The 27,893-nt window shown below is 42.6% G+C and overlaps 1 protein-coding gene across 1 annotated transcript in view; it reads left to right on the forward strand.

Moving 5' to 3' along the window:
- Positions 1–965: 965 nt before the first annotated feature.
- The window catches only part of DYRK4 (dual specificity tyrosine phosphorylation regulated kinase 4), a 55,748-nt gene continuing 28,820 nt past the window's right edge, over positions 966–27,893 (forward strand). Inside the window, 2 exon segments of the mRNA XM_036867388.1 lie at positions 966–1,003; positions 7,784–7,877. Of these exon segments, the coding sequence (XP_036723283.1) occupies positions 966–1,003; positions 7,784–7,877 (132 nt within the window).

The raw sequence follows: 27,893 nt of genomic DNA on the forward strand, positions 1-27,893 counted from the left end.
TGTCCAACGACAGATGAATGGATAAAGATGTGGCGCATATATACAATGGAATATTACTCAGCCATAAAAAGAAACGAAATTGAGTTATTTGTAGTGAGGTGGATGGACCTAGAGTCTGTCATACAGAGTGAAGTAAGTCAGAAAGAGAAAAACAAATACGGTATGCTAACACATATAGATGGAATCTAAAAAAAAGGTTCTGAAGAACCTAGGGGCAGGACAGGAATAAAGACGGAGACGTAGGGAATGGACTTGAAGACGTGGGGAGGGGGGAGGGTAAGTTGGGACGAAGTGAGAGAGAGTGGCATTGACATATATACACTACCAAATGTAAAATAGCAATGGGAAGTAGCTGCATAGCACAGGGAGATCAGCTCGGTGCTTTGTGACCACCTAGAGGGGTGGGATAGGGAGGGGGGAGGGAGGCGCAAGAGGGAGGGGATATGGGGATATATGTATACGTATAGTTGATTCACTTTGTTATACAGCAGCAAGTAACACAACACTGTAAAGCAATTATACTCCAATAAAGATGTTAAAAAAAGAAAAAAAAAACCTGGTGCAGAGTAAGTGCTCAAAAAATGTTCATCTGATGAATAGATTTTATCCATAACTTTTACTATGTGCTTCTGATAACCACAGACTTTTTTGAAGGGGGAAAGGTAGGGATTACTTCAAGAGTCTGTTCAATCAACTCTAGTCTCTGTATCCTCGGGATGTCCTTCAATTCTTGTCCCAAACTTTAAAGAACAGGGACAAGAGAATGGGAGCAGGAGGAAAAGAGATGTGTTTCTCCGGGCTGATGTGAAAGGTGGTTTGGGACGAGACCAGAGTCCAAGCCTTTCAGCTCAAGTCACAAAAAGGGCAGAAACAGTTTCTATAGCGACGGGAGGAGGGTGTGATCCTCCACCTGCACCCTGCAGTTACAGGTCCGAGGGGCAGCGCCCGCAGTCGGCGCAGACCCGATGCAGTTCCTCCCACCTCCCACCCCAAAGGGCACCAAGTAAGGGGGGGAAGCACGTCAGAGCATCGGGGCAATGAGGGTGGAAGGTGGGGCAGCGCGAGAGTGACAGGGGACAGTGCAGAAAAGGAGAAGGGGTGTGGGCCCAAGGAGGGAAGGGCGGATGTGGGTGCGGAGAGGAGGCAAGTACCATTTCAGACTTCGCTCCAAGCAGCTGCATCCTCACAGCCCAACATTGTTATACTTATTATTTTTATTGTTGTTGTTATTGTTGTTAGTTTTATTTTCAGATCATAATATCAAAGCATGGCCTCATTATCTCCTTAATGACAAAGGACTCAAATTATAGACATGTCTCTAAGAAGCATGAATCCTCATTGCTGGATGTGATACCTGTAGATATCCCTTCTCTGACATGTATTTCTTAAGCTAAACACCTTAAATTTGCACTATTTTAATTGCTTCCTTCTATAATTACTAACTTTTGTATTGTATAATGCTCTTCAAAGGTCAATCTCATTAACTCCTAAAATTTTGGGTGTGAGGAGAAATGTGTCTAAGAGTAGAATTTTTATTCCCATTTTCTTTTTTTTTTCTTTTCTTTTTTTTTTTTTTTTTTGAAGTGGACCATTTTTAAAGTCTTTATCGAATTTGTTGCAATATTGCTTCTGTTTTATGTTTTGGTTTTATGGCCACGAGGCATGTGGGATCTTAGCTCCCCACCAGCGATCAAACCCGCACCCCCTGCATCAGAAGGTAAAGTCTTAACCACTGGACCGCCAGGGAAGTCCCCCCATTTTCTTACTGAGAAAACTGAAGTGCCAAACACGAAGTGACTCGTCCAAGGCCTCCTAATTATCAACTGCTTTCTTCTGATCATGAGCTTCTTCCCTTGGCCTAAGTGTGTAGCCTTAGAAATCTGCACACCTACAGCCCTAAGCAATATACTTTTCCATTAGGATAATTTTGCATCGCTGGCTTGGGCTGAGTGTGGGATGCGGAGAGATGGATTTTAGGGAACTCATAAGACCCATCCGGGGCTTCCCTGGTGGCGCAGTGGTTGAGAATCTGCCTGCCAATGCAGGGGACACGGGTTCGAGCCCTGGTCTGGGAAGATCCCACGTGCCGCGGAGTAACTGGGCCCGTGAGCCACAATTACTGAGCCTGCGCGTCTGGAGCCTGTGCTCGGCAACAAGAGAGGCCGCGATAGTGAGAGGCCCGCGCACCGCGATGAAGAGTGGCCCCCGCTTGCCGCAACTAGAGAAAGCCCTCGCACAGAAACGAAGACCCAACACAGCCATAAATAAATAAATAAACAAATACTTAAAAAAAAAAAAAAAGAAGACCCATCCGGACGCTGTTTCCAGCCCTGACCCCGACAACTTGGGGCACAGAGCTTTCTCCCTTTTTTTTTTAATATTAATTGCACGTCTCATCCGACTTGGTCACCAAAAGCGGGTCTGCGACCCCAAGCCTTACGTCCACGAGGATCTGGCCTATTCCGAGCAGCCCACGTGCCTGCTGTACATCCCGGGCCACCCTGTGGTGTCAGGTGGTACCTGCCACTCGAGGGTAATTCCCAGTCTTAGCAAAGTTTTTTTCTTAAAATAGGATGAACAGTGCAAAATTGGGGAATTTTTTTAAAAGTCTGTAGTTAATTTGTGGTGTTTGAAATGTCCATCAGGCAATTCAGGGCTTAAGTAACTTGTGGCCCCTCTGACTTTTAAATGACTGATGGTCAACAATCTTAACTCAAGCTTCACTGTTCAGGCTTAAAAGAAGACTTGGCAAAAGTGTGAAGTCATTTAAATAGAAAGTTCAAACTACAAAAGGACAATGTAAGTGTCCTCGGTTACCAGTCTTGCTTGAGGGGTTTAATCACCTACATGTGGTGGGTCCATAAAATCTAGGAGTTCTAAGGAATTCTCCAAACACGTATTCTGCCAAGTTGGTTCTGTGACTTAAGTCTGTTAATTCCTTTCTCTGTTTTGGTCCTTATCAAAGAGGATAGTGATAAACATGAAGGGAGCTTAATGTGCCAGCCCCTTTCCATCTGCTGTTGTTGTCAGCTTCTGGACTGGAATGCATGCATCTCAGCATGTGGAGGACCAGTGCTGGGAGTCAGCGGTTTTAGCTGACCCCAGATCCAAAATGAGTGTGTTTTAACAGCGAAAAACAACAAATACTAGTCTAGGCTGCTTTATAGAAAATCAGTGACCAGGTGACGGGGTGCAGAGTTCTGGCCGCCTAACAGAATCTAGACTCTAGAAAACTGTAGCCATTTTAAGAGAGGTCGTAAAAAATTAGAAAATAGAGAGGGACCACCACAATCCAGGCTTTCTCCTTCACACAGATGCTCCATCATATGAGGAGGGATTTGAAAGAAAACCACAGGGATGCCTGGAGACGAGCAGGTAGAAGAGAGGGTGAAAGATGTTGTCTGAGGTCATTTCCTCTAGTCAGCACTGATGGAGCCCCAACCGCATGTAAATTAACAGCTCGGTGTGAAATGGGTTGCCTGGAAAAAAACAGTAAGTTCTGTCCCAGAAATAGTCAAGCAGAGATGAATGATTACGGGGGACACTCTTGAGAAGATTCCCAGCCAGGGGTGGGAGAATTGGGGAAATGCCCTCTAAAACTCTTCCAGCTCTCAAGAATCTGTGAGTCTGTGGACCATGAAGAGTTTCAGGGATAATTGCACAGGGGCCGAGGAGTTCTCTTTGGCAGAGACGTGTTAAGTACATCATCTCCTGTTCACAGAAATGCAGAGGGAGTCCCTGCAAGTTGTATATTGCCACAATTTCTGCCCGAAAGGTGGTCCCCGGGCATAAAGATCAAGCTACTGGCAAGTGCAGTAGAAATACTGAAATCACAATAGGTGAATCTCAAAAGATGTATTTCCTTTCCCGGCTTTGAAGTTCGGTATACACAGATAGTGTATTATGTATAGAGTACTATGCTTGCAGTAGTGTGGTACCACTGCTTATGGTCTGTCTTGCCCACCAGATTTTGAACTCCTTAAAAGCAAGGATCCTGTTTTATTATCTCTGAATCCCCCATGCTTAGCACAAGTACCTGGCACACGGTGGTCTGAACATTTTGGATGAATTGACCTAAACTATCTTAGATATCTCTCCTTTTGGCAAATTTGTACCAAGAGGTTTCAAATACAAGTCCCTGCTCTTGCCCTCATGAGGAATATAAAAAATGAAATGAAATAAAATAAAGTATAAAATAAAATAAAATAAAATAAAATCTCACCATTCCTGCCCCCCAGGAGATCGACAAGATAAAAATATACACGTGTAAGATAACACTAACAGTGTTGACCAAGTGAGAAAATGATCTCCACAGACAAAAGTGTTGAAATCCAGAGGAAGGAGATGGGTATGGGCTGTAGAGGTAGGAAAACTCTGATCTGTGTGTAAAATAATAGGAATTTAAAATTTGTGGTTTCAATTCTCAAAGCAATATTCACTCTGGCTCTAGCTTTAAACCTTCAGGCAACAGGTATAAACAAGATATATAATGTATTTTAATTCTTTTCCTACATAGCTCGCCACATATTTCAAGGATAAAAAGTGGCATTTGGGAAGCTTTAAGGATGAATTAAGTGTGATGGGTTAAGTGGAAGCCAGGTTGGATGCATTAAGAAAGGCACAGAATGATCTTTGATAACCACAGCATTATCCAAAGGGGGGAAATTAGGGAATAAGTCACAGCAGAACTTCCCCCCACCCCAATATTTAATAGAGTTAGAATCAAAGCGGCTTAGAACTGGAAGGCACGTTAGAGTTCATCGAGTCCTGTTTAGTCATCTTACTGATGGGGAAACTGAGAAGAGCCGCATCTGTGGATGCAGAGCCCGCGAATACGGAGGGCTGACTGGACTATGCCATTCGATGTAAGAGACTTGAGCATCCCTGGATTTTGGTGTCCTTGGGGTTCCTGGAACCAGTCCCCCGTGGATACGAGGGAGACTGTTTAGAGAGGACAAGTGATCTGCTCAGAATCTATGTGGGGCAGCACGGAGACCAGACTCCAGGGTTCCTAGCTTTTCCTTCAAGTCTTCGGTTCTCTTCACCTACAGAGCCACCAAAGCTGAGCCGAGGAAAGAGCTCCGGTTGCTTGGAAAGACACACGTTGACTTCGATTGTCTTCCACATCCCCGTGAAGTATGTGGAAGGAGCGCTGGGTACCGACCCTTGGCAGGAAAAATCATATTCATTCCTCCCCAGCGTTTGGATTTTACAAACCCCACGTCGAATTGATGACCTAAATCCTACCAGTTCTGTTTCCCAAATGATCCCCAAGTTGTACCCTGTCTTCACTCTCATGGTCTTGGTTGAAGCCCTTGTCCTGGATGCACAAGAAAGCTTCCACCCTGAGCATCTCTGGACCGTGCCCCCTGCTATTGCCAGAGAGATGGTCCTAAAACACAAACCTGACCTTGTCCCTCAGGCTTAGATGGGCCACATGGGCCCCCATGACCTGAATGGACCATGCGGCCTTTTACAGTCTAGCCCCCTCCCTGGCCCTCCACCAGCAATGTCCAGTAACTGTGCTCGCAACTTCTGGAAAAAGCAGTGCTCTTTCATACTTCTGTGCTTTGTGTAGTCTCATCCCCCTGCCCTTGACTCCGCACCTGGCCTGTTGTTCTGCAAAGACAGTTCTGCTGTGCGCAGGGGGGAAGGCTGCCTCAGCTCTCCCAGCAGAGTCAGTCACCTTGGTGTGCACTCGATCAGGTCTGCATCCCTCCCTGCACATCCTTCTGTTACCAAACCCAGGTCCGGTTGCTCGCCGCTCGAAAGCCAGTTCTCAAGGGGTAAGTGTTGGTGGGAAAGGAAAAGATGCTTTATTTCAGAGTCCGGCAACCGGGGTGGGGAGGGTGGACGCCTGTCCAAAGGCCAACTCCCCCCCCCCCGACAATCAGGGGGCAAGAGCATTTATAGACAGAGGGAGGGGGCTACCTGCAGAAACAGCCCAGTCAGCTCTGACAGGCATCTTGAAATTGGTCGTGGGTGGTCTGACCAGCTTCATCTCGATTGTTTTAGGTACAGTTAGTCTTCAGTTTTAGGGTCAGTTTGTTTCCACTTCTTTGAGGCCAATTCTTGGAATTGTGGCAGCTTATATCATGGCTACAGCCTGGTCAACATGTAGTTAACTTCTTCCACCTGGCGGGGGTTTCAGTATCTATAAGACAGCTCACAGGATATGGCTCAGAATATTATCTGTAGCCCTTGAGGAGGAACTAAAGGTCCTTGACTATGCTTAATGACTATATTATTATTTGGTCTCCTTTGATGTTTTCCTCTGTTTCTGCATTTTCTCACTTCTCTGATTAAACTTATTCTTTGGCTAAATGTTTTCCACAGACAAAAGGCAGGCTGAGGACACGGGGCCGGGTGGGGAAGGACCATAGGCTCCGTTTCACCTCTAGCGCTGCATTGATCACCGGCATCGTCAGGACCCATTTCCACGTATCCCCACTCTTTGATAATGAGCTCTCCTTGAGAGCACAGGCCTTGTCTTGTTTATCGAAGAAATTATCTCAGCAAATGCTTGTAGGAAGGAAGGAAGAGATGAAGCTATGATCATTTGCAGTGACTATTACTTTTAATTTGCTTTTGCATGGGATTTTTTTCATTTTAGTGTGTGTGTCTGTGAAAATGAACATTCCCACTAACCAGTCCCAGTCCTCTGAGGTAACTGCTTTTTACAGTTTATTTTTTCTAGACCCTTCAATATGCTGTATTGTATGGAAACATCTTGTTTTCTTAGATATGGAATCACCTTCTACATATTGTTCTACTGTTTTTACTTAATATATTATGGGCATACCGATGATCTACCTCATTTTTTAAATGATTGCATCATGTTCCATAATACATATGTGCCATTTTTTTTAAAAACTTCTCGTGATACATCGACAAGTTATGATTTTTCAATACTAGGCTGCAATAACCATTGGTGAGATTTGTCTTCAATCCTCTGAATGACTTCACAGTTGTGATGCTGTCACCACTTATTAACTTGTCCCCAAGAACCTATGGATGGAGTGATTTGCAGAAGCTGTGATAACATTTGCTTTGGTCCCTGTTCTGTTCCTATTTTGTGGATTCTTAACTCCTTTGGCTCTTGATAGGGTGAGGGTCTGAAAGGGGGGCTTCCAAGGAACAGAGTGGAGTCTCAGCAGTGGTCTTCTGACGGAACAGGAGAGTGACAGTGGCATGAGAGCCCTCTAAGACTTGACCTTCCACTTCCCCAAATCACCACTTTAACTAGATTCCGTAAACTTACGGGAGTCAGCTTTTCACCTTGCCGTGAGTTAATTATTCACGGAGGTGTGCTCTGAAGGAAGAAGGTGAAAACATAGCCAGATGAGATCCAGAAAAAGCATTTCTACCAATTGTCCCCTTTTCTTTTTCTAGAGGCTTTAAGCTACCAGGTGACCACCAATCGATGCATGTTTTAGGGGGAAGATACTTGTGAGAAGAGAATGGTTTACCCTGCAGTCAGTAGGCAGAAGTGGGGCTTTCTGCTCCGTGTCCTAAGCTGCTAACCTCCTCACTAGTTCCTTGCCCACCCTTGACTCCTGTGTCCCTCTGCCCTGAGCCCATGAGGATGATGCCCAGGTGTCCCCTCTCCCAATCCCATCAGCCACCAGAAGGGAGACAGGAGGAGCAGTGGCGCCTCGGCCATGCTTGTAGACCTGCCGCCTTTTCTTCTCCAAGCCTGCCCTGCCTTCTTCCTATCCCGGGTGGGGACCATTACTTATATTTTGCTCTGAACACCAGTTTACGTTTCACTCTCCTTCTGCAGGACTGAAATGGATGCTAAAAACCCAAGGAAATGCAGTTTGACATCCTTCCCGATTTTGAAAGCAAGAAAGAAACAAAATCTCACCTCCGTGAAGGTAAGGATCCTTGAATGTCATTTGGGGAAGAGAGGTTTTATCATGAGGTCTTGGGGACCCAGGACCCAGTGGGATTGCTGGGCCCCAAGCATCTTTGACGACAGGGTGAGGGGAAGGGGCAGAACCAGGTCTGGGTGGGCTTGAGGGAAAACCAGTTAGAGGGCCAGGGTGTAGTTTCTTGAACTTGAGGACTGCAAGGTCGTCTAACAGGTGACTTGCATGTGAGGAGCCCTGGGCTAATGTCTCTTCCACAGCACCTTTTATTCTATCCTGTGTATCTGGGCTCAATACCAGAAGTGTCCTGGAAAGGTTTCGATCAAGTATCCAAGAACATTTCCAGAAACATTTCTTTTACTTTTTTTCTAACACGGACACGGTGTTTTTCTTTTTACTCTGCCTCAAAAACTAGCAAAACGCCACGGCACTGCAGGTAATATTGTGATGCGGTGACGTTGTGACTACCAACTAACTATAAGGTCAACTTCTAAATCAGCTGTATTTTTTAATCTAATGCCTTCAGTATGGATTTCGTAACCATCACAAAAGGTCATATTGTCTGGGATCTTTGTTCTGAAAAATTTGCAACCAACTTTAGCCCAGAGCATTCAGGTTTGACTTTCTGAATCCTGCCTGCATCACTGAGTGGGTGGACCAGAGTCCAGCAGCCTACCCAAGGCCTGGTGAAATTCTCCTCCCCATAGGTCACTCACTACCTCCTTATTACTTTTAGGTCACCTCCTCCAAGCAGTTTTCCGGATTTAAACCTGGCATTCTCCCCCCTCAGGATTATAACTCATAAAACTATACCCTAATGCAAAGTCCACTGTTCCCCATCCCTATCCCTGCTATTACCACATACGACAAAAAACATTTTGCAATTTATAGATTTGCAAAAATGCATGAATGTCTAAAACATTTCCTTCGATAAAACAAAAATTAATATAAAATATTTGAAATAGTAAATCTACAGCAAAACATGATAATGTGATGAAGATAACGTTCTGTTCAAATTTTAAAATATTACGCAAACCGAATGGTCTTGGTCTGATTTTACTTTGGCAAAATCGTCACAAGTTTTGCAATTTACATTTTTTGTTTTAGCTCCTTGAACTCACCTTTACTGAGTGTTTAGATGACTCTCACAGGAACCTTAAAGTCCAGTACTATTATTATCCCCAGTTTACAGATGGAGAAACTGAGATTCAGGTGAAGTTAACTAGCCCATGGCCATAAACGAGTGAGTGGAGGACAGAATACAAACCCATATTCTTTATTTATTTATTTATTTATTTATTTATTTATTTTTGGCTGTGTTGGGTCTTCGTTTCTGTGCGAGGGCTTTCTCTAGTTGCGGCAAGCGGGGGCCACTCTTCATCGCGGTGCGCAGGCCTCTCACTGTCGCGGCCTCTCTTGTTGCGGAGCACAAGCTCCAGACACGCAGGCTCAGTAGTTGTGGCTCACGGGCCTAGTTGCTCCGCGGCATGTGGGATCTTCCCAGACCAGGGCTCGAACCCGTGTCCCCTGCATTGGCAGGCAGATTCTCAACCACTGCGCCACCAGGGAAGCCCCCAAACCCATATCCTTAACCAGTCTGTCCCATGCCTCTCTGTTGACTAATGCCAACTTTGTGATGTGTTCCTTCACATATTTATTTAAATTAAGTTTAAGGAAAGAAAATACTGCTGCAGTTACAATCAAAAATAAAATTTAAAAGTCACATTCAAGATAAATTCATGTATGTCGTAATTTGCCAATCCACAAATTGACAGTATCATTAAAAAATACTATTTAAACTTATAACTATTGTCTTTACATTGGTGATTATTCTGATGGGCCCTAAATAAATGTCTTTTCACCATCTGTTCATTTTCCCCAGTGGAATTCTCATCCAGTTGAATCTATTCTATTCAACTTAGGGAAATGCAAACAAATCAATAACTGTCTTCAGTGCATGAAATTAATGGGAAGATGAAAATAATTAGAATCTCTTCACCTGAAAAAAAAAATACCACTGAGGATGAGAGAGCTATGGATCTCAGCCTAACAGCACCCCAAACAAGTGTTGAAAAAAAAGTTTATATATTTAAATAAATTAATAATAATTTATATTTATTTCATGATATTTAGTATTGTGTTATAAAGGTAATGTTTATAATAATAATTAAATATTTAAGTATTTTAAATGTGGATCTTGAGAGTATTTCAGCTAAGGGAGTTTTTAAAATGTGATTTTTAATAATTGATTTTAGACAATGTTGGGAGGAGGGATAAATCAGGAGCTTGGAATGACCATACACACCCTACTGTATATAAGACAGATAACTGACAAGGACCTACTGCATAGCACAGGGAGCTCTACTCAGTATTCTGTGCTAACCTGTATGAGAAGAGAATATAAAAAAGAATGAATATATGCATCTGTGTAACAGAATCACTTTACTGTACACCTGAAACTAACACAACATTGCAAATCAACTATACTCCAATAACATTTTTTTAAAAAATTGATTTCATCTGGCTTTGAGAAACGGGTGGCCTCTAGATAGTAATATATGATTCTTTTAAAAATACGCCCATTCATTTGACTACAGTGTGGTAAAATAGTAAAGAGTCCTCTGCTGCTGAGAGATCTTTGCAGAGAGTCCTGTGTCTTTGGTACCGTCCTTTCAGCTTAGCTGGCAAAGGTCGCAGAACTCTCACAGTGCCTCTCGATAACACAGGGTCCCTGTGCCCTTCGGGAAAATGCTCTTGGGTTATAGTTTATTCTGACTGCTGGAGGGGGCTCATACCCTCTCTGGACCTCAGCTAGGAAGCTGGAGGCTGTTTGGCTCTTCTGCAACTCTGTTCAAAGAAAACAGCCTTGCAGCCACTTCTGGGACTGGAGGAGACCCAGAACTCCAGGGTCTCAGGTGAGGCCATCCCAGGGGACAAACTTGGGAGAGGGCTGGGCAAGGGAGCTCTGCTAACTTTGGATATTTCTTTACAATTTCCCTGACAGTTAATGAGTAGGTGCCACAAAGTATCCCCACAAGTGTGCCAAAGACACATTTTCTATTTTGAGTATTGGGAGAGCAGGTACTTGTTCTTTCTCTTCCATCCTTTAAATCATTCAACTGGTGAATACCACCTCCTTAGACAGGTCTTCCCTCACCACCCTTTTTAATTACGTTATGTATTTGCTTGTTTACTTGTTTGTGGTCTGCCTCATCCTCTAGAACAGCATTGTCCAATAGGGCAGCCACTGGCCACATGAGGCTCTGGAGCCCTTGACATGGACTACTTCGAAACAAGGTGCGCTCTACCTGAAAAATACACACCAGGTTTCAAAGACTTGATGTGAGAAATGAATGTGAAATACCTTATTGATAATTTCTTATAATTGGGTGAATTTTATGTTAATTAATACCTTGGTAACATTGTAAAGATTTTATATTGACTACATGTTCAAATAGTATTCTGAATGTATTGTGTTAGATAAAATATATTATTAAAATTAATTTCATTTTTTTTTTTTTTTTTTTTACTTTTAAAATGTGGCTACTAGAAAATTTAAAATTTCACACATGGCTTGCATTTTATTTTTTTGGATTGTGCCACTCTTGAATGGAAGCTCCGTAACAGAAAAGATATTCTTGGTCTGGGACTTCCCTGGTTGTCCAGTGGTTAAGAATCCGCCTGCCAATGCAGGGGACATGGGTTCAATCCCTGGTCCGGGAAGATCCCACATGCCGCGGAGAAACTAAGCCAATGGGCCGCAACTACTGAGCCCGCACACCACAACTACTGAAGCCCAGCGCTCTAGGGCCCAGGGGCGACAACTACTGAGCCCGCGTGCTGCACCTACTGAAGCCCGTGCGCCTAAAGCCCTTGCTCCGCAGCAAGAGAAGCCACCACAATGAGAAGCCCACACACCGCAACAAAGAGTAGCCCCTGCTTGCTGCAACTAAAGAAAGCCTGCATGCAGCAATGAATACCGAGCGCAGCCAAAAAAAATTAATTAATTAATTTAAAAAAGAAAGATATTCTTGGTCTGGTTCAGTGCTGAATCCCCAGAATCTTGGACAGTGCCTGACACAGATTAACACTTAGTGTGTACTTGTGGAACAGAAATCAGGGAAATATTTATTCAGATATTTATTGAGTGCCTGCTCAACTCAAGCATTGTTCTAGGTGCTGGGGTTACAGTGGAGAACAAAACAGACAAAAACCAAAAAACAAACTTCTCATGCGGCTTCAAATTGGGATTCTTTGTAGAAAGGCCAGATGGTCTGGTCAAATAGTGAGAATGGTAATGACCAGCTCTCATCTTCCTCATTGGTAAAGAGATGAGGCTGAACTATATCAGTGGTTCTCAACCTTGGTCATATATTTAAAATCACCGGGGAGATTTTAAAGACCACTGAAATCAGAATCTGCAGGGGTCACGGACAATTATTTTTTAACGTTCTTTTCTATCATGTGGGGACTGATGTCCATTTAAATCTATGAGACCCTTGTAGATTAAGTCTCTAACTGTTTGCTGGTTGTGACACTGGAATAGTTATTCCTACATCTCCTGATTACGGTGGGATTAAGTGAGATAAGAGAAGTTGAGCTTGCTGGCTGGCAGATATTTAAGCCCAATAAACACTGGCTGCTTTTACCTTCTTTCCTTCCCTCTATTTACTAGAAAGGGGTTTCCCATAGGAGACAGGCTTATTAATGCATCTCCCCCAGTAGAAGAGGGTACCTGAAGGCCATGCATCGCTCTCATTTCTGCATCTCATCAGTACTCCATAGGAAAAACATAAAATCTGACCATTTGGTATTGCAAAGGAATTGAATCCACAGTCAGTTATAACTGTAGAGAGAATGAAAAGCAGAAACTTCAATTACCAGTGTTGTCTAGGTTTTGGTGTGATATACTATTATCTATGGAATGAATTCAGCTTTTAAATGCAAATGGAAGGCTCTGGCTAGAAGAATTTATAATGATCACAGAACTAAAACATTAAAACATTTTGAGCCAATGTAGAATTGGTGGCTCAATGAAAAATCGGCATATAATGCAATATAATCTCTATGTTTGGGTGGATTTGGGGTTCTGAAGGAGAGCGCTTACATGCTTTTTCCCATTTTCTCCTAGAGCCCCACTCTTCCTTCTGAGATCTACGTAGTAAGTACCAGTTCCTTTGTTCTGCATTCCCATCTGTGCTCTCAATTTGGAGGGAGAGGAAGTCAGAGACTTGAGTTTACCTTCCACTGGTGTGACAAGGACCTGGGGCAAGCAGGCATGGGGGCACGTCTCTGGGTACCAGAATTAATCAGAGCGAGTAGATAACTCCTGTTGAAAGTTTCTTCAGGCCGTGAAAATTAGAGTCCGTCTGTTTGACATTGGAGGTGGGATGAGGCCATGTTAGAAATACAGCCCCCGCCCCTATATGTGTTTAGTTTTCTACATTTGCTCCTTTCAGCAACATTGAGGGCGTCAGCACCCTCATTTTACAGAGGAGGAAACTGAGACCCAAAGAGTTTCAGCAAGTTACCTAATAAAGTAATTCTTCTAATAAAGGCTGAAATCAGAATTCAGATTTTATTCTGTAGTTCATTCATGCTTTTAAAAGTTTTTTTTATCATTAAATGTTGAGTGTATATAAAAGAATATTTAAGGATATGTGTAAGGTAGAAAGAATAATAATACAATGGGTACCCTTGTGTGTATCCAACACAGTTTAAGAAAGACGGCCCCTGTGTGTGCCTCCCCCTCTTATTTCACCCTGTTCATTGACCCCTCTGAGATAACCACTCTCTTGAGTTTTACATTTATTATTCCATTGCTTTTCTAAAACTCTTAAAGCATGTATTGTTTAATTTTGCATGTTTTTGTTTTTTATATATATAGAATCATACTGTTCAGTTTTTTGTTGTAGCTCACTTTGTATGCTCGGTACTAAGCTAGCATACATTGTACAGCATTTGGCTGGCTTTCACTTGGATTGATCAGGCCTCCACGCTGACTGATCAGTGCCTGTGCCCTTTAGATACTGTGAATTATCACCACTGTTCTCGGGAACATGTTTATGCATCAGTTTCACCGCCATATTCAATTGTATGGGTGTTTCACACTTCCTATCAGTTCTACAGTTGATACACGTGTGGTTTTTTCCTTGTGTTTTTCCCCTTAAAAATGGTGCATGTCTCCTGGTGCAGGGGTTTCTAGAGTGTGCACTAAGGAGGGGATTGCTGGGTACCAGGGTATGTGAATGCCTAACCTTACCAGAAGATGCCAGCTGTTTTCTACAACATTGGTATCAGTGCACTTTGCCCCCAGCAGTGTATATGAGTTCCAGTTGGTCCACATCCTTTTCATCACTTGATATTGTGTGGCTTCTTATTTTGCCAATTTAGTAGACGGGTGACAATATTTTCTTGTATTTTAATTTGCATGTTGATGATTAATAATGAGATTGAACCTCTTTTCATGTGTGTTGGCCATTTGTGTTTCCTCTTCTGTGGAGTGCCTGGCCATGCCTGTTTTCGCTTAAATTTTTCTTTTGTGTTGTCTTTTTCTTACTGATTTGTAGCATATTTATATATTATATAAAACAGGTACATAAAATAGAAATAATATGTTCATATATTTATTGACAAATAAATATAAACTATTCAAAGTATTTACTAATCCTTTGCCAGTTAAATGTGCAGCCAATACCTTCTCCAGGTTGTTGACTTGCCTGTGTTTTACATACTTTATTTTTTAGAGCAGTTCTACTCACCCCCCACAGCTTCTCCTGTTATTAACGTCTTGCATTAGTGTACAGTTGTTACAATTGGTGGACCAATATTGATATGTTATTATTAACTAAAGTCTATAGTTTACATTAGGGTTCACTCTTTGTGTTGTACAGTTTTTTGGTTTTGACAAATGATGTATCCACCATTACAATATCACACAGAATAGTTTCACTGACCTAAGAATGCCCCGTACTCCACCTAATTATCCCTCCTTCCCCTAAAACCCTGGTAACCATTCTTTTTACTGTCTCTGTGGTTTTGCCTTTTCCAGAATTCCATATAGGATGGAGCCTTTTCAGACTGGCTTCTTTCACTTAGTAATATGCATTTAAGTTTCCTCCATCTCTTTTTGTGGCTTGACAGCTCACTGCTGAATAATATTCTGTTGTCTAGATGTACTACAGTTTATTCATTTGCCTTCTGAAGGACACCTTGGTTGCTTTCAGGTTTTGACAATTAATAAAAGTGCTGTAAACATCCATTTGCAAGTTTTTGTGTGGACATAAGTTGAAATTCCTTTGGTAGATATCAAGGAGCACTGTTGCTGGATTGTATGGTAAGAGTATGTTTAGTTTTGTAAGAAACTGCTGAATTGTCTCCCAAAATGGCTGTACCATTTTGCATTCCCACCAGCAATGAGTAAGAGTTCCTGTTGCTCCACATTCTCACCAGCAGTTGGTGTTGTCAGTGTTCCAGATTTTGGTTATTCTAATAGGTGTATAGTGGTACTTCCTTGTTGTTTTAAATTGCATTTTCCTGATGACACATGACGTGGAGCATCTTTTCATGTGCTTATTTGCCATCTGTATATCTTCTTTGGTGAGGTGTCTGTTAAGGTCTTAGGCCCATTTTTTTAATCAGGTTGTTTGTTTTCTTATTGTTGAGTTTTAAGAGTTCTTTGTATATTTTGGATAACAGTCCTTTATCAGATGTGTCTTTTGCAAATATTTTCTCCAGGTCTGTGGCTTGTGTTCTCATTCTTTTGAGATTGTTTTTTACAGGGCAGATGTTTTTCGTTTTCATGAAGTCCAGCTTATCAATATTTCTTCCACGGTTCATACTTTGGTCTTGTAACTAAAAAGTCATCACCATGCCCAAGGCTATCTAGGCATTCTCCTATGTTATCTTCTAGGGGTTTTATAGTTTTGTGTTTTACATTTAGGTCTGTGATCCATTCTGAGTTAATTTTTCTGAAGTGTATAAGGTTTGTGTCTAGACTCATTTTTTTGCATGTGGATGCATGTCCAGTAGTTCTGGCATCATTTATTAAAGGGACTACCTTTGGTTCATTGTATTGCCTTTGCTCTTTTGTCAAAGATCAGTTGACTGTATTTATGTGGGCCTATTTCTGGGCTCTCTCTTCTGTTCCATTGATCTGTTTGTCGATTTTTTTTGCTAGTACCACGACTCTTGATTCCTGTAGCTTTATAGTAAGCTTTGAAGTCAGGTTGTATCAGTTCTCCAACTTTGTTCTTCTTCAATATTGTGTCAGCTATTCTGGATCTTTGCCTCTTCATATAAACTTTAGAATCAGTTTATCAACATCTTTAAAATATCTTGCTGGACTTTTCATTGAGATTGCATTGAATCTATAGATCAAGTTGGGAAGAGTTGACATCTTGACAATATTGAGTTTTTCTGTTCATGAAAATGGAATAGCTCTCCATTTATTTAGTCTTTAATTTCATTCATTAGAGCTTTATAAGTTTCCTAATATAGATCTTGTATATATCTTGTTGGATTGGATTTCTTTTTTGTTGATGAGTTTCAAGACTTCTTTGTATATTTTAGATATAAGTCCTTTATAGATATGTGTTTTGCATGTTTTCTCCCTGTCTGTGGTTTGTCTTTTTATTCTCTTAACAGTGTCTTTTTCAGAGAACTTCTAAGTTTAATGAAATCCAACTTACCAATTTTTTCTTTCATTATTGTGCTTTTAATTACCAACCCCAAGGTTGCCCAGATTTTCTCCAATATATCTTCCAGAAGTTTTATAATTTGGCATTTTGCATTTCAGTCTGTGATCCATTTTGAGTTAATTTTTATGAGAGGTATAAGGTCTGTGTATAGACTTTTTAAAATATATATATATTATTTATTTATTTATTTATGGCTGCATTGGGTCTTTGTTGCTGTGCACAGGCTTTCTCTAGTTGCGGTGAGCAGGGACTACTCTTCATTGCGGTGTGCGGGCTTCTCATTGCGGTGGCTTCTCTTGCTGTGGAGCAGAGGCTCTAGGCACGTGGGCTTCAGTAGTTGCGACCCCAGGCTCAGTAGTTGTGGCTCACAGGCTCTAGACTGCAGGCTCTGTAGTTGTGGAGCACGGGCTTAGTTGCTCTGCAGCATGTAGGATCTTCCTGGACCAGGGACTGAACCCGTGTCCCCTGCATTGGCAGGCAGATTCTTAACCACTGTACCACCAGGGAAGTCCTAGACTCTTTCTTTTTTTTTTTTTAGCAAAACAAGTAAAGTGTTTATTAGGAGGAAAAAAGAGTACGTGTGGATAGACACACAGGTGGGCTCAGAGAGAGAGTCGTGCCCTCGTGGTAGTTTGAATCACTTATATGGGGCATTTCTTCCAGGTTTCCTTTGGCCAATCACCTTGCTTTGCCTGGTTCTGAGTCCGTATTTGGTTTATCTCAGGGTCCTCCCATGTATGCGAGCATATCTCTTAGCCGAGATGGATTCTAGCGAAGAGGCCTATGGGTTGGGTGACATCACTCCCTTTTCGACCTCCAGGAAGCCTTTCTGCGCATGTATGGTTGGGAAGGTCTCCTTGACCTCAAGAACGAGAACTATGTGGTGTCTTATCTGGGTGGAGTTCAGCTCCTCTTCATCTTGGAGTACCCCATTAGTAAGTAGCTGAGGTGGTTCTGACTTAAGAACACTCAGGAGAAAGACATGCTCATGATCTCGGAGAGACAGCAGTGAATGGTGGCTTGAAGCAAGATCTTAGCTCCCTGCTGAGGAATCGAACCTGGATAGCCTGGATGAAAACCAGGAATCCTAGCTACTAGACCAGCAAGGGCTAGAGGCTAGAAGCAAAGTTTCCCTGACTCTTACCCCTGCTTGAAAGCAAGCTTGTTTCAAGGAGGCAAAAACTGTAAAAACAGGTACAAAGTTTATTATTAGAGACACAGCACAACATGTGGGAGAGCTCACAGAGAAACAGTTTCTTTAGTTAAAACAGAGCAAAGCAGAGATACACACCAGAGAGGAAGGGTTTGGGCATCCTCCCTAATGAGGAGGAACGCCTAGACTCTTTTTTAATGCATGTGGACGTGCAGTTGTTCCAGCACCATTTGTCGAAGACACTCCTTTCCCCATTGAATTATCTTTGCTCCTTTGTCAATGATTAGTTGATTTTATTTATGTGGGTCTGTTGATATTTATGGGCCCTCTATCTGTTCCACTAATCTATTTGTCTATTCTTTCTTCAATACCACATGGTCTTGATTACTGTAGCTTTATAGTAAGTCTTGATGTTAGGTAGTGTCACTCCTCCAACTTTGTTATTTTTCAGTACTGTGTTGGCTATTCTGGGTTTTTTTGCCTTTCCATATGAACTTTAGAATAAGTTTGTCAATATCCACAAACTAACTTGATGGGATTTTGATTGGGATGGCACTGAGTATATAGATCAAGTTGGGAAGAACCAACATCTTTCTTCAAAAATTGAGATATAATTGACATGTAACATTGTATTAATTTTAGGTGTACAACATAATGATTTGATACATGTATATGCTGCAAAATGATTACCATAATAAGTTTACTTAACATCCATTACTGCACATAATGACAGTTTTTTTTCTTGTGATGAGAACTTTTAAGATCTACTCTCTTGACAACTTTCAAATATGCAATACAGTATTTTAACTATAGTCACCATGCTATACATTGTATCCCCAGGACTTATTTATCTTATAACTGGAAGTTTGAACCTTTGACCCCCTTCACCCATTTCATCCACCCTGGACCCCCCCACCTCTGGCAACCACCAATCTGTCCTCTGTATCTATGAGTTTGCATGTGTATGGTTTTTTTTTTAAGGATTCCGCACATAACTGAGATATAATTGAGCTAACTGAGTATTTGTCTTTCTCTGACTTACTTCACTTGGCATAATGCCATCAAGGTCCATCCGTGTTGTTGCAGATGACAGGATTTCCTTCCTTTCTTATAGTTGAGTTATACTTATCTATTTATCTGTCACATTTTCTTTATCTGTTAATCCACTGATGGACCCTTAGGTTTTTTCCATGTCTTGACTATTGTAAATAATACTGCAAAGAACATGGGGGCACAGATATCTTTTTGAGATAGTCATTTAGTTTTCTTTGGATAAATACTCAGAAGTGAAATTGCTGGATTGTATGGTAGCTCTGTCTTTAATTTTTTTTTTTTTTGAGCAATCTCCATACTATTTTCCATAGCGGCTGCACCAATTTGTATTCCCAAAAACAGCGCACAAGGGTTTCCTTTTTTTCACATCTTCGCCAATGGCTTTTTGATAATTCTAACAGGTGGGAGGTAATATCATACTGTGGTTTTGATTCATCTCCCTGATGATTAGTGATGTTGAACATCTTTTCATGCGCCTGTTGGCCACTTGTATGTCTTCTTTGGAAAAATATCTTTTCTGATCCTCTGCCCATTTTTTAATAGGGTTGCTTGTGTTTTTTTAATGTTGAGCTGTATAAGTTCTTTACATATTTTGGATCTTAACCCCTTATCAGATATATGATTTGCAGATATTTTCTACTTTCATTTTGTTGATGGTTTCCTTAGCTATTCAGAAGCGTTTTAGTTTGATGTAGTCCAACTTGTTTATTTTTGCCTTTGTTGCCTTTGCTTTTGTTATCAAATTAAAAAAAATCATTGCCAAGACCAATGTCAAGTCTCTTACCTCCTATATTTTCTTCTAGGAGTTTTATGGTTTCAGGTTTTAAATTTTATAGTTACATTCAAATCTTTAATCTATCTTAAGTTGATTTTTGTACATGGTATAAGACAGTGGTCCAGGTTCATTCTTTTGCATGTGGCTCTCTCATTTTCTCAACACCATTTATCGAATAGACTATCCTTTCCCTATTGTATATTCTTGGCTCCCTTGTCATAAATCAACTGACCATATATATGTGAGTTTATTTCTGGACACTCTATTCTGTTCCACTGAACAGTGGGTTGTTGTTTTTTTTTATGGCAATAACATACTCTTGGTTACTGTAGCTTTATAATATAGTTTGAAATCAGGAAATGTGATGCCTCCAGCTTTGCTCTTCTTTTTCAAGATTATTTTGTCTATTTGGAAACTTTTGTGATTCCATACAAATTTTAGGATTATTTGGTCTGTTTCTGTGAAAAATACTATTGGAATTTTGATAGGAATTGCGTTAAATCTGTAGGTTGCTTTGGGTAGTGTGGACATTTTAATAGTATTAATACATCCAGTCCATGAGCACAGAATATCTCCCCATTTATTTGTCTTCTTCAATTTCTTTCATCAATGTTTCATAATTTTTAGTGAGAATATCTTAATTATATTGAGTCTTCCTCTTCATGAACATGGAAAATCTCTCCGTTCATTTAGATCTTCTTTGATTTCTTCCATCAGAGTTTCATCATTTTTCTCATATAGGTCTTGCACATATTTTGTTAGACTTATACCTAAATATTCCAGTTTCTTGGGGTGCTAAGGTACATGGTGTTCTTTAAATTTCAAATTCCAATTGTATATTGCTGGCAAATAGGAAAGCAATTGACTTTTGTATGCTAAGCTTGTAGCCTGCAACCTTTCTATAACCTTGGCTTGTCTTTATACCTATATTGTCTTTAGATGAACAGAAGTCATTAATTAAAAGTATGTAAATGTATGATATGCACTTTTGTCTTGTTTAAGAAATCATTCCCTACTCCAAAGTCATAAAAATACAAATATGTTTTCTAACATTTTTATAATTTTCATCAGTTCTGAAGAATTTTCTGGGCCATTTTGTCTTTATGTCTGCCATATTCTTTCTGTCTTTCAAAAAATCTAATTAGATATATGTTAGACCTCACTCTGTCTTCCATGTATCTCTTCTCTGAACATATTTTTTCATCTCTTTGTCTCTCTGTGCTGCTTGCTGGATAATTTCTTCAAACCTGTCTCTTCCAGTTCACTAATTCTTTCTTTGACAATCTATGCATAATCTTTTATTAAGCCCATTCATTGAGTTTTAAGTTTCAATTTTTATATATTTTTATTTCTGAAAGTTCTGATTTGTTCATTTCTAAGTCTGGTTATCTGTGGTATCTTACAGTTTACTTACATTTTCAGTCTCTTTTATTTCTTTAAGCATTTTATGCATTATCATTTTATAATTTTTACCTAATAATTCCAATATTTGGATTTTTTGAGGGGGTGGGAATCTGATTCTGGTATCTATAGTTTCTGCTAGTTCTCACTCAGTACCTTGTTTCATCATATATTTTATGACTTTTTTTTGGAACTGTGAGGTTACCGTCTGTTTTACAGAAAAGGAAACTGAGCCTGAGAGTAGGTAGATGAGGTGCCAAGGTCACACAACTAGCAAGCAGCAGAACAAGAATTCTAGTCAAAGTCTGTCTGACTCCAAAGACCGCGTGCTTTTTTCTATCCCGTGAAGCCTTGAAGACCCTTGACTAGTTAACTCTTTCATGAATCATCTCACAAATGTTTACTGGGAGCAAACTTTGGGCCAAGTGTTGTCCTTGGTGCTGGGATACAAAAGTAAACAATATACATCCCTTATTGCCCAGTATATAGAGTCTAGTGGGGACCTAAACACGTAAATAGACAGGTGACTATAGGCATGATAATTGTACTCACTAAGGCAGAAACAAAGTTCTCTGGGAGCCTAGAGAAAGTTTCCTTAAGTCATTGGCTAATGCCCAAGTACAATGGCATGCTTCACTGATTTGCCAGTCAGCTACAGCCCCATCAAGTGGCATAGTTACAGGGCTCATCATTCACATTTTTTTCAGAGTGAGTGACGCCCCCTGGAGTTATGCAAGGAGATTGCATGGTGAGCTAGAGGGAGGGCATTTCAGGCAGAAGGAATGATGTTTGCAAAAAAGAATAAATTGGAATCAACGGGAATACAGCCTTAGAAATCATCTATTCTAACCCTCCTATGTGATGCATAAATCCACTTTATATTATAGTGAATTTAGTGTCTAGTTTACAGAATAAACAATTGGTTTCTGAGTGTTTCTATCTATTGTCAACTATATCCAGGCGCCATCAGAATAAAAGCACGATCTTATTTTTATTTAGAGACCTTTGGAGGGGAAGTGCTTTATAATCCCTCTCACCCAGTTTGGAGGCAGAACACAAAATAGGTCAGAGGAGACCAGCTGATGACAGCATGATACAGTAAAAAGGCAGCAGGGAGCAGAGATTCTAGACTCAAGTTTGCTACATGTTATCTTGGACAAGTCACTCAGATTATCTTCTGAGCCTCTTTCTCCATCTGTAAAATGAGAGCGTTTGACTACAGATTCCCTAAGGGGCTTCCAGCACCATGATTTTCCAAGCTCATGTCTAGAGGTCCAGAAGGGGAAGTGTCTCCCCGAAAGCTGTTCATTGAGAACGGCTCCAAGCCCTTGGGCTTTCAGGCTTGTGCTCTTGCCCTTCCCTCAAGCCCTGAGGATGGCTATGATCTTCTTCCACCTTCACCAGGGCGTAGCCTGGTGGGCAGGACCCCAGGGAGGACCCTGCGTCGGTGCAGTGAAGCCCTGGTGCTCCCAAGTGTCTGGCCATATTTGCTCTGCTTGCGGGGCTCTGGAGTCTAGCCTGGGCTGTGGGTGTGATCTGGGGCCGCTCCCCTCTGCCTGGGCGTCCTGGGCTTCCTCGTGCACACACAGGGGCTTTAAGGGCAGACCTTTGCTGGGAGCTGCAGAGGGAGTGGTGCTGTGATTTGCCGGAGGTCTGAGCAGCGACAGTAGCTTGATGCCTTAGCTGGGGATGATCCAGGCACCTCCCGTGTTCCCTGACTCTCTGCGGTGCTCCGCTGGGTGGAATCCTGGAACTTGTTGTGTTCTGTAGAGAATCCCCAGGGACTTCTCCTCTCTCTCCCTGGAACACCCTCTCCCTGCATCAGCACATTTGTTTTGAACTCTTAGTTGTTTTGGCCTCTGAGAAGGGATTTTGGAGCCCGCAAGGAGGGGGCAGTGATTTGATATCACAGAACTTGAGCTTCATCTGCCCAACCAACCTGGACAGGTATGTGGGGACTCTTTTTTTTTAAGGGAGAGGGAGGAAGAGGTAAGGAGGAGCCAATTAGGAAAACAGAGAAATAGCCAGTGAGGTATGACCCAGGCGGGGTTGTTTGATGGGGGTGTGCCTTTCTGAAAAGGCTGATGACCTCAGCTCAGGGGACCCAGCTGAGGCTCCAGCTGCTTTCTCCCTGAACTTTACAGACAGGACATCCCGGATTCTGTCCAAGGTAACAGGATGAGCTCTAACCAGCCCCACGTAGGGACCAAGTCCGTTATGCTTTGGCTCTCAGAGTGAGAGGGCAGGAAGTGTGCTCCCCGCAACCCCTGGGTAAACTGTGCATGCTGGGGAAGGGGGGTTGGCATGATGAGAAAGCAGAAGAAGGAGGGGAAGGCAGAGTTCGCCAGGGAGAAGTCTCTGATGCAGGACCGAGGATTGGAGATGTCACCATTCTGTGTGACATCTTTCCTCCATTCCCATGTAGAAGTCACACGTCAGCCCTTCTTTCCTAAAATGAACCATTTCTTTCATCTATTTCCCCAGTGCTGGAAAGTCTTCCTTGAGTAGAGATTCACTTATTTAGAACAAAGCACTTCCTTTTCTAAGAATGAAATTGCTATTGCCTTTGAGAGGGGTATGGACAGGGGTTCTCTGGTGTGAATTAGTTGATTAGGAGACTTTCCTTCCTAGAGGCAGTGCAGGAAGCAGGGAGCAGTGGTCCTTGGTGGCAGTGGAAGGCTCCTGGAGTGGGAATGTGGCTCCGCTGGGAAAGATGGGCTGGGTCCACGAGGGGATGCGTACGTCAGAGCTCAGCTGTCTCAAGGGCAGCTCAAACCTTTGAGGACAAGTGCAAGGGCTTCCTGCTCCCTCGGTTTCACTTTCCCTCCTTCCCGTCTTTCCCTTCCTCCTTTCCTTCTTCCTGAAGCAAATATTTAAGTGCCTACTGTATGTGAGTTACCATGTTAGGCTAGGGGATCTTTTATTAGAGTCTTACAGTCCGGCAGAAGAAGGCAGATGTAAAACAACCTCGTGCAACAAACCTTTGCAGGCGCTATTCTAGGAGCGAGTACAAAGCATGGGGTAGTGGGAGGGTTACAAATGCAAGAGGGAATGGTTACAGACGCTTCAGTTGAGAAGCGCCACCTTGGCTGGGGTTCAAATGTGGGCAGTTCACCAGGTGCACGACAGGGGCTTGGAGTGGAGGAAGTGGCGATGCGTGGGTGAGGGAGAACATTCCAAGCAGAAGCAGAGCAGGAGTCAAGGTTTTGAGAAGTGAAACAGCGTGGTGTTTGAAAACTGCAAGTCATTCATAATTCCTAGAGCTAAAAGGACAAAGGCTGAGACTGGGAGGGTTTTGCATACCAGGACTTCTATGCCCCGGGAAGTCGCTGAGGAGATTTAAGCCATGTAGCAATAAGATCAGATGGTCATGTTTAATTTCTGAGGACGCTTAGGCAGTAGAGGATGGATGGGGAGGGGCAGGGAAACTGCTTAGGAGACAATTGCAGTAGGTGCCTGAACTAGGGATATAGTGGGCAGAGTCTTAAAGAGATATCTTCAGGGAATTCCCTGGTGGTCCAGTGTAGGACTCTGCGCTTCCACCCGTTCAGGGGGCACGGGTTCGATCCCTGGTCAGGGAATTAAGATCCCGTAAGCTGCGCGGTTCAGCCAAAAAAAAAAAAAAAAAAAGAGAGAGATATCTTCATTCTCACAAAATTATGCTGCTCATGGTAAGAAATCATAAGTGACAATTTGCCAGTTTGTAGGAACGTTCTTACATTCCCTACTGCCAGTGAGAGGGTTGTGCTTGCTGCAGTCAGCGTGTGTTGACAGTCTAGATTTGTAACTAAGGCTCTTCCCTGTGACATACAAAGAAGCAGCCTTCATTAGATGCAGCTTACAGGGAATCCTGCTACCCCAGCAAAGGAGATGATGGTCAGCGAGGACCCCAGCCCCAGCCCAAGACACTCAGCAAATCCAAGATCGGCTCTGGAGGTGGTCCCAGCCCAGTGCAGGCTCTTATGATGATGGCATGGAAACTGACACAGGCTGGCCACTGTGGAGGCCCCTAGGTTAACCAGCCAGAGGGACCACTCCTGAGGGCTGGCGTATGGCGGAGGGCCTGATGTGTGCTGCCACAGAATCTTGTTGGGAGGAGATAAGAATTCATACAAAATTAGGAAGATACGTGAACATCAATGGCATAAAGGAAAACCAAGTTCAGTGGTGGGAGAGATTAATTCCAAAGTTGGGGATTGCGTTAGACTGTGGCTCCCCAAGCTGGCTGCACAGAACTCCCTTGGGGAGCTTTATAAAAAATAGAGGTTTCTGGGCCCCACCACTAGGGAGTCTGGGGTCAGGTGTGAGAGTCTGTATTTTAAAAGCTCTTCAGGCAAATTTGAAAACCACTGAACCACGTGATCTGTGCTTAGCACCCTGCCCGGCACGAGGATGTGCTCAGTCTGTTAAGAATGAATACATCTCCAAGGTGCGTCCCAACTGTGGTTCCCTGTATCGTCTTGGCTTGAGGAGGCAGGAAGGAGGTGTTTCTGGAAGAATCTTTGATGCCAGATCACAGGAAGCAGTAACTGGAAGAGTTTGGTACCTTTGCACCTATTTTGTATGAATGCAGGGAAAATGGGTGGCGGGGTAGGGCAGCTGGGTTTCAACTTTCCCACCTTCCTCCTAATCTGCTTTTAAGCTGAACTCAGCTTCTGTTTGAGGAAGGTGACTGGCTTTTGCAAAGCAGTGAGATGGAAGTTGCCTTTTGTGGGTTTTTTTTTGCCTGAGAATACAAAAGAAATGTGAGAACTGGAGAGCTTTGCCCAGAGAAAATGAATCAGCCAGCTCAGAAGACAGAGGCACAGGACTGCCAGAGAGGGGCCCGGGGTCAGGACCTGAGACTCTGGTCGACCCACCTTGTCAGGGTGCAAGTTGGTGCAGTGCTGGACCCCTGCCTGGGTCTGTCACCTAGCGATGGCAAGCATAGCCGGAGAGCCCAGGGGCAACCCCAGATCAGAATGTGGGCTTAGATGAGGGAAGATCTTAGCACCCTGAGCCTATGTGTGAACACAGAGGTCTCCATACCACTTTTTTTCTTTTGCTTCCAGTTTTATTGAGATATAATTGACATACAGCACTGTGTACGTTTAAGGTATACAGCCTACATCATTTGACTTAATCATCATGAAATGATGACCACAGTAAGTTTCGTGAACATCCATTATCTCATATAGATAGAAAATTTTAAAAATAGAAACTTTCTTTTTCCTTGTGATTAGAACTCTTAGGATCGTCCCTGCTCCAAGGCTCTGAGTCTGCGTCCCTCGACACCTTCTTCTAGTTTGATTCAGGCTCTCCGGGGAAGAGCTCCCAGCTGATGTAACTGTCTTTCCCCGCCTCGCATGGCGCTGAACCATTTAGAGTTTTCTGTCTTAATATACACTTTTTTATTTTTAAGTAATGGTATTTATTTTTTTTATTGAATGAAAGATTCTTTAAATTCTATAGTGCTTTACAGTTTTCAAAAGTTTCGCACACATGATTTCATATAATCCCATAATCACCCTTTTTTTTCCTACCCCTATCTTGCCCCTCCCCCCTTCCGTCTCCCCACTGGTCACCAGTAGATTGTTCTCTGTAGCTGTGAGTCTGCTTCCTTTTTGTTTTATTCACTAGTTTTTTGTGTTTTTTAGATTCCACATATAAGCAATATCACACAGTATTTGTCTTTCTCTGTCTGACTTATTTCACTTAGCATAATGCCCTCCAAGTTCATCCATGTTGCTGCAAATGGCAAAGTTTTACTCTTTTTTATGACCAGGTAGTATTCCATTGTATATATATGCCACTTCTTCTTAATCCATTCATCTCTTTTTTTTTTTTTTTTTTTATTTTTGGCTGCATTGTGTCTTCATTGCTGCATGCAGGTTTTTCTCTAGTTGCGGCGAGCGGGGGCTACTCTTCATTGCCGTGCGCGGGCCTCTCACTGCGGTGGCTTCTCTTGTTGCGGAGCACGGGTTCTAGGCGCGCGGGCTTCAGTAGTTGTGGCTCGTGGGCTTCAGTAGTTGTGGCTCGTGGGCTCTAGAGCGCAGGCTCAGTAGTTGTGGCGCACTGGCTTAGTTGCTCCACGGCATGTGGGATCTTCCCGGGCCAGGGCTCGAACCCGTGTTCCCTGTGTTGGCAGGCGGATTCTTAACTACTGTGCCACCAGGGAAGCCCAATCCATTCATCTCTTGATGGGCACTTAGGTTGTTTCCATATGTTGGCGATTGTAAGTAATGCTGCTATGAACATTGGGGTGCATGTATCTTTTTGAATTAATGTTTTTGCTTTTTTTGGATGTATACCCAGGAGTGGAATTGCTGGGTCATATGGTAGTTCTATTTTTAGCTTTTTGAGATGCCTCCAAACTGTTTTCTACAGCGGCTGCACCAACATACCAATAATGGTATTTTTAAATTATAGAAGCAGCTCATGTTCATATAAAAAGTTTGGAAACAAAGGAGCTTCACATTTGAGTTCTGGTTGTTGAGCAGGCCTCTGAGAGTTGTGAAGACACAAAAAATGGTCCTGAAAAGTGCCTGGTGGCTTCCTGCGATGCTCCACCTTTTTATCTCCCACCCCTCCCCCCCCCAACCCCCCGAGGCTTTCTCCAGCCACTGGACGGGGCCCAGGTCTCAGACAACACTGGAATCATCACCACTGCCATGTACCCCCTGAATAAAATCTCTTTTACACTGAGGATTCTCAATCTGGATACAGAGCGCAGGACTATTAAAGGGATTCCTGTTATATTGGCTCAGAGGTCAGCGAGGGGCCCCAGAACAATGCTGTGAAGCTCACAGTCACAGAAGAAAAATGCTGTTTTGCCACCGGGATGTGGGCGATCACACGCTCTTCTTCCCTCCTCCTGGGGAAGCTGCGGTAGAACGGAGGGTTGTCATGGGCGTTGGGTGCCCCTTGAGGAAGCTGCTGGAGACAAACAGGCAGTAAGTTCA

The sequence above is a fragment of the Balaenoptera musculus genome, chromosome 10 (genome assembly GCF_009873245.2).
Source record: "Balaenoptera musculus isolate JJ_BM4_2016_0621 chromosome 10, mBalMus1.pri.v3, whole genome shotgun sequence".
NCBI lineage: Eukaryota > Metazoa > Chordata > Mammalia > Artiodactyla > Balaenopteridae > Balaenoptera > Balaenoptera musculus.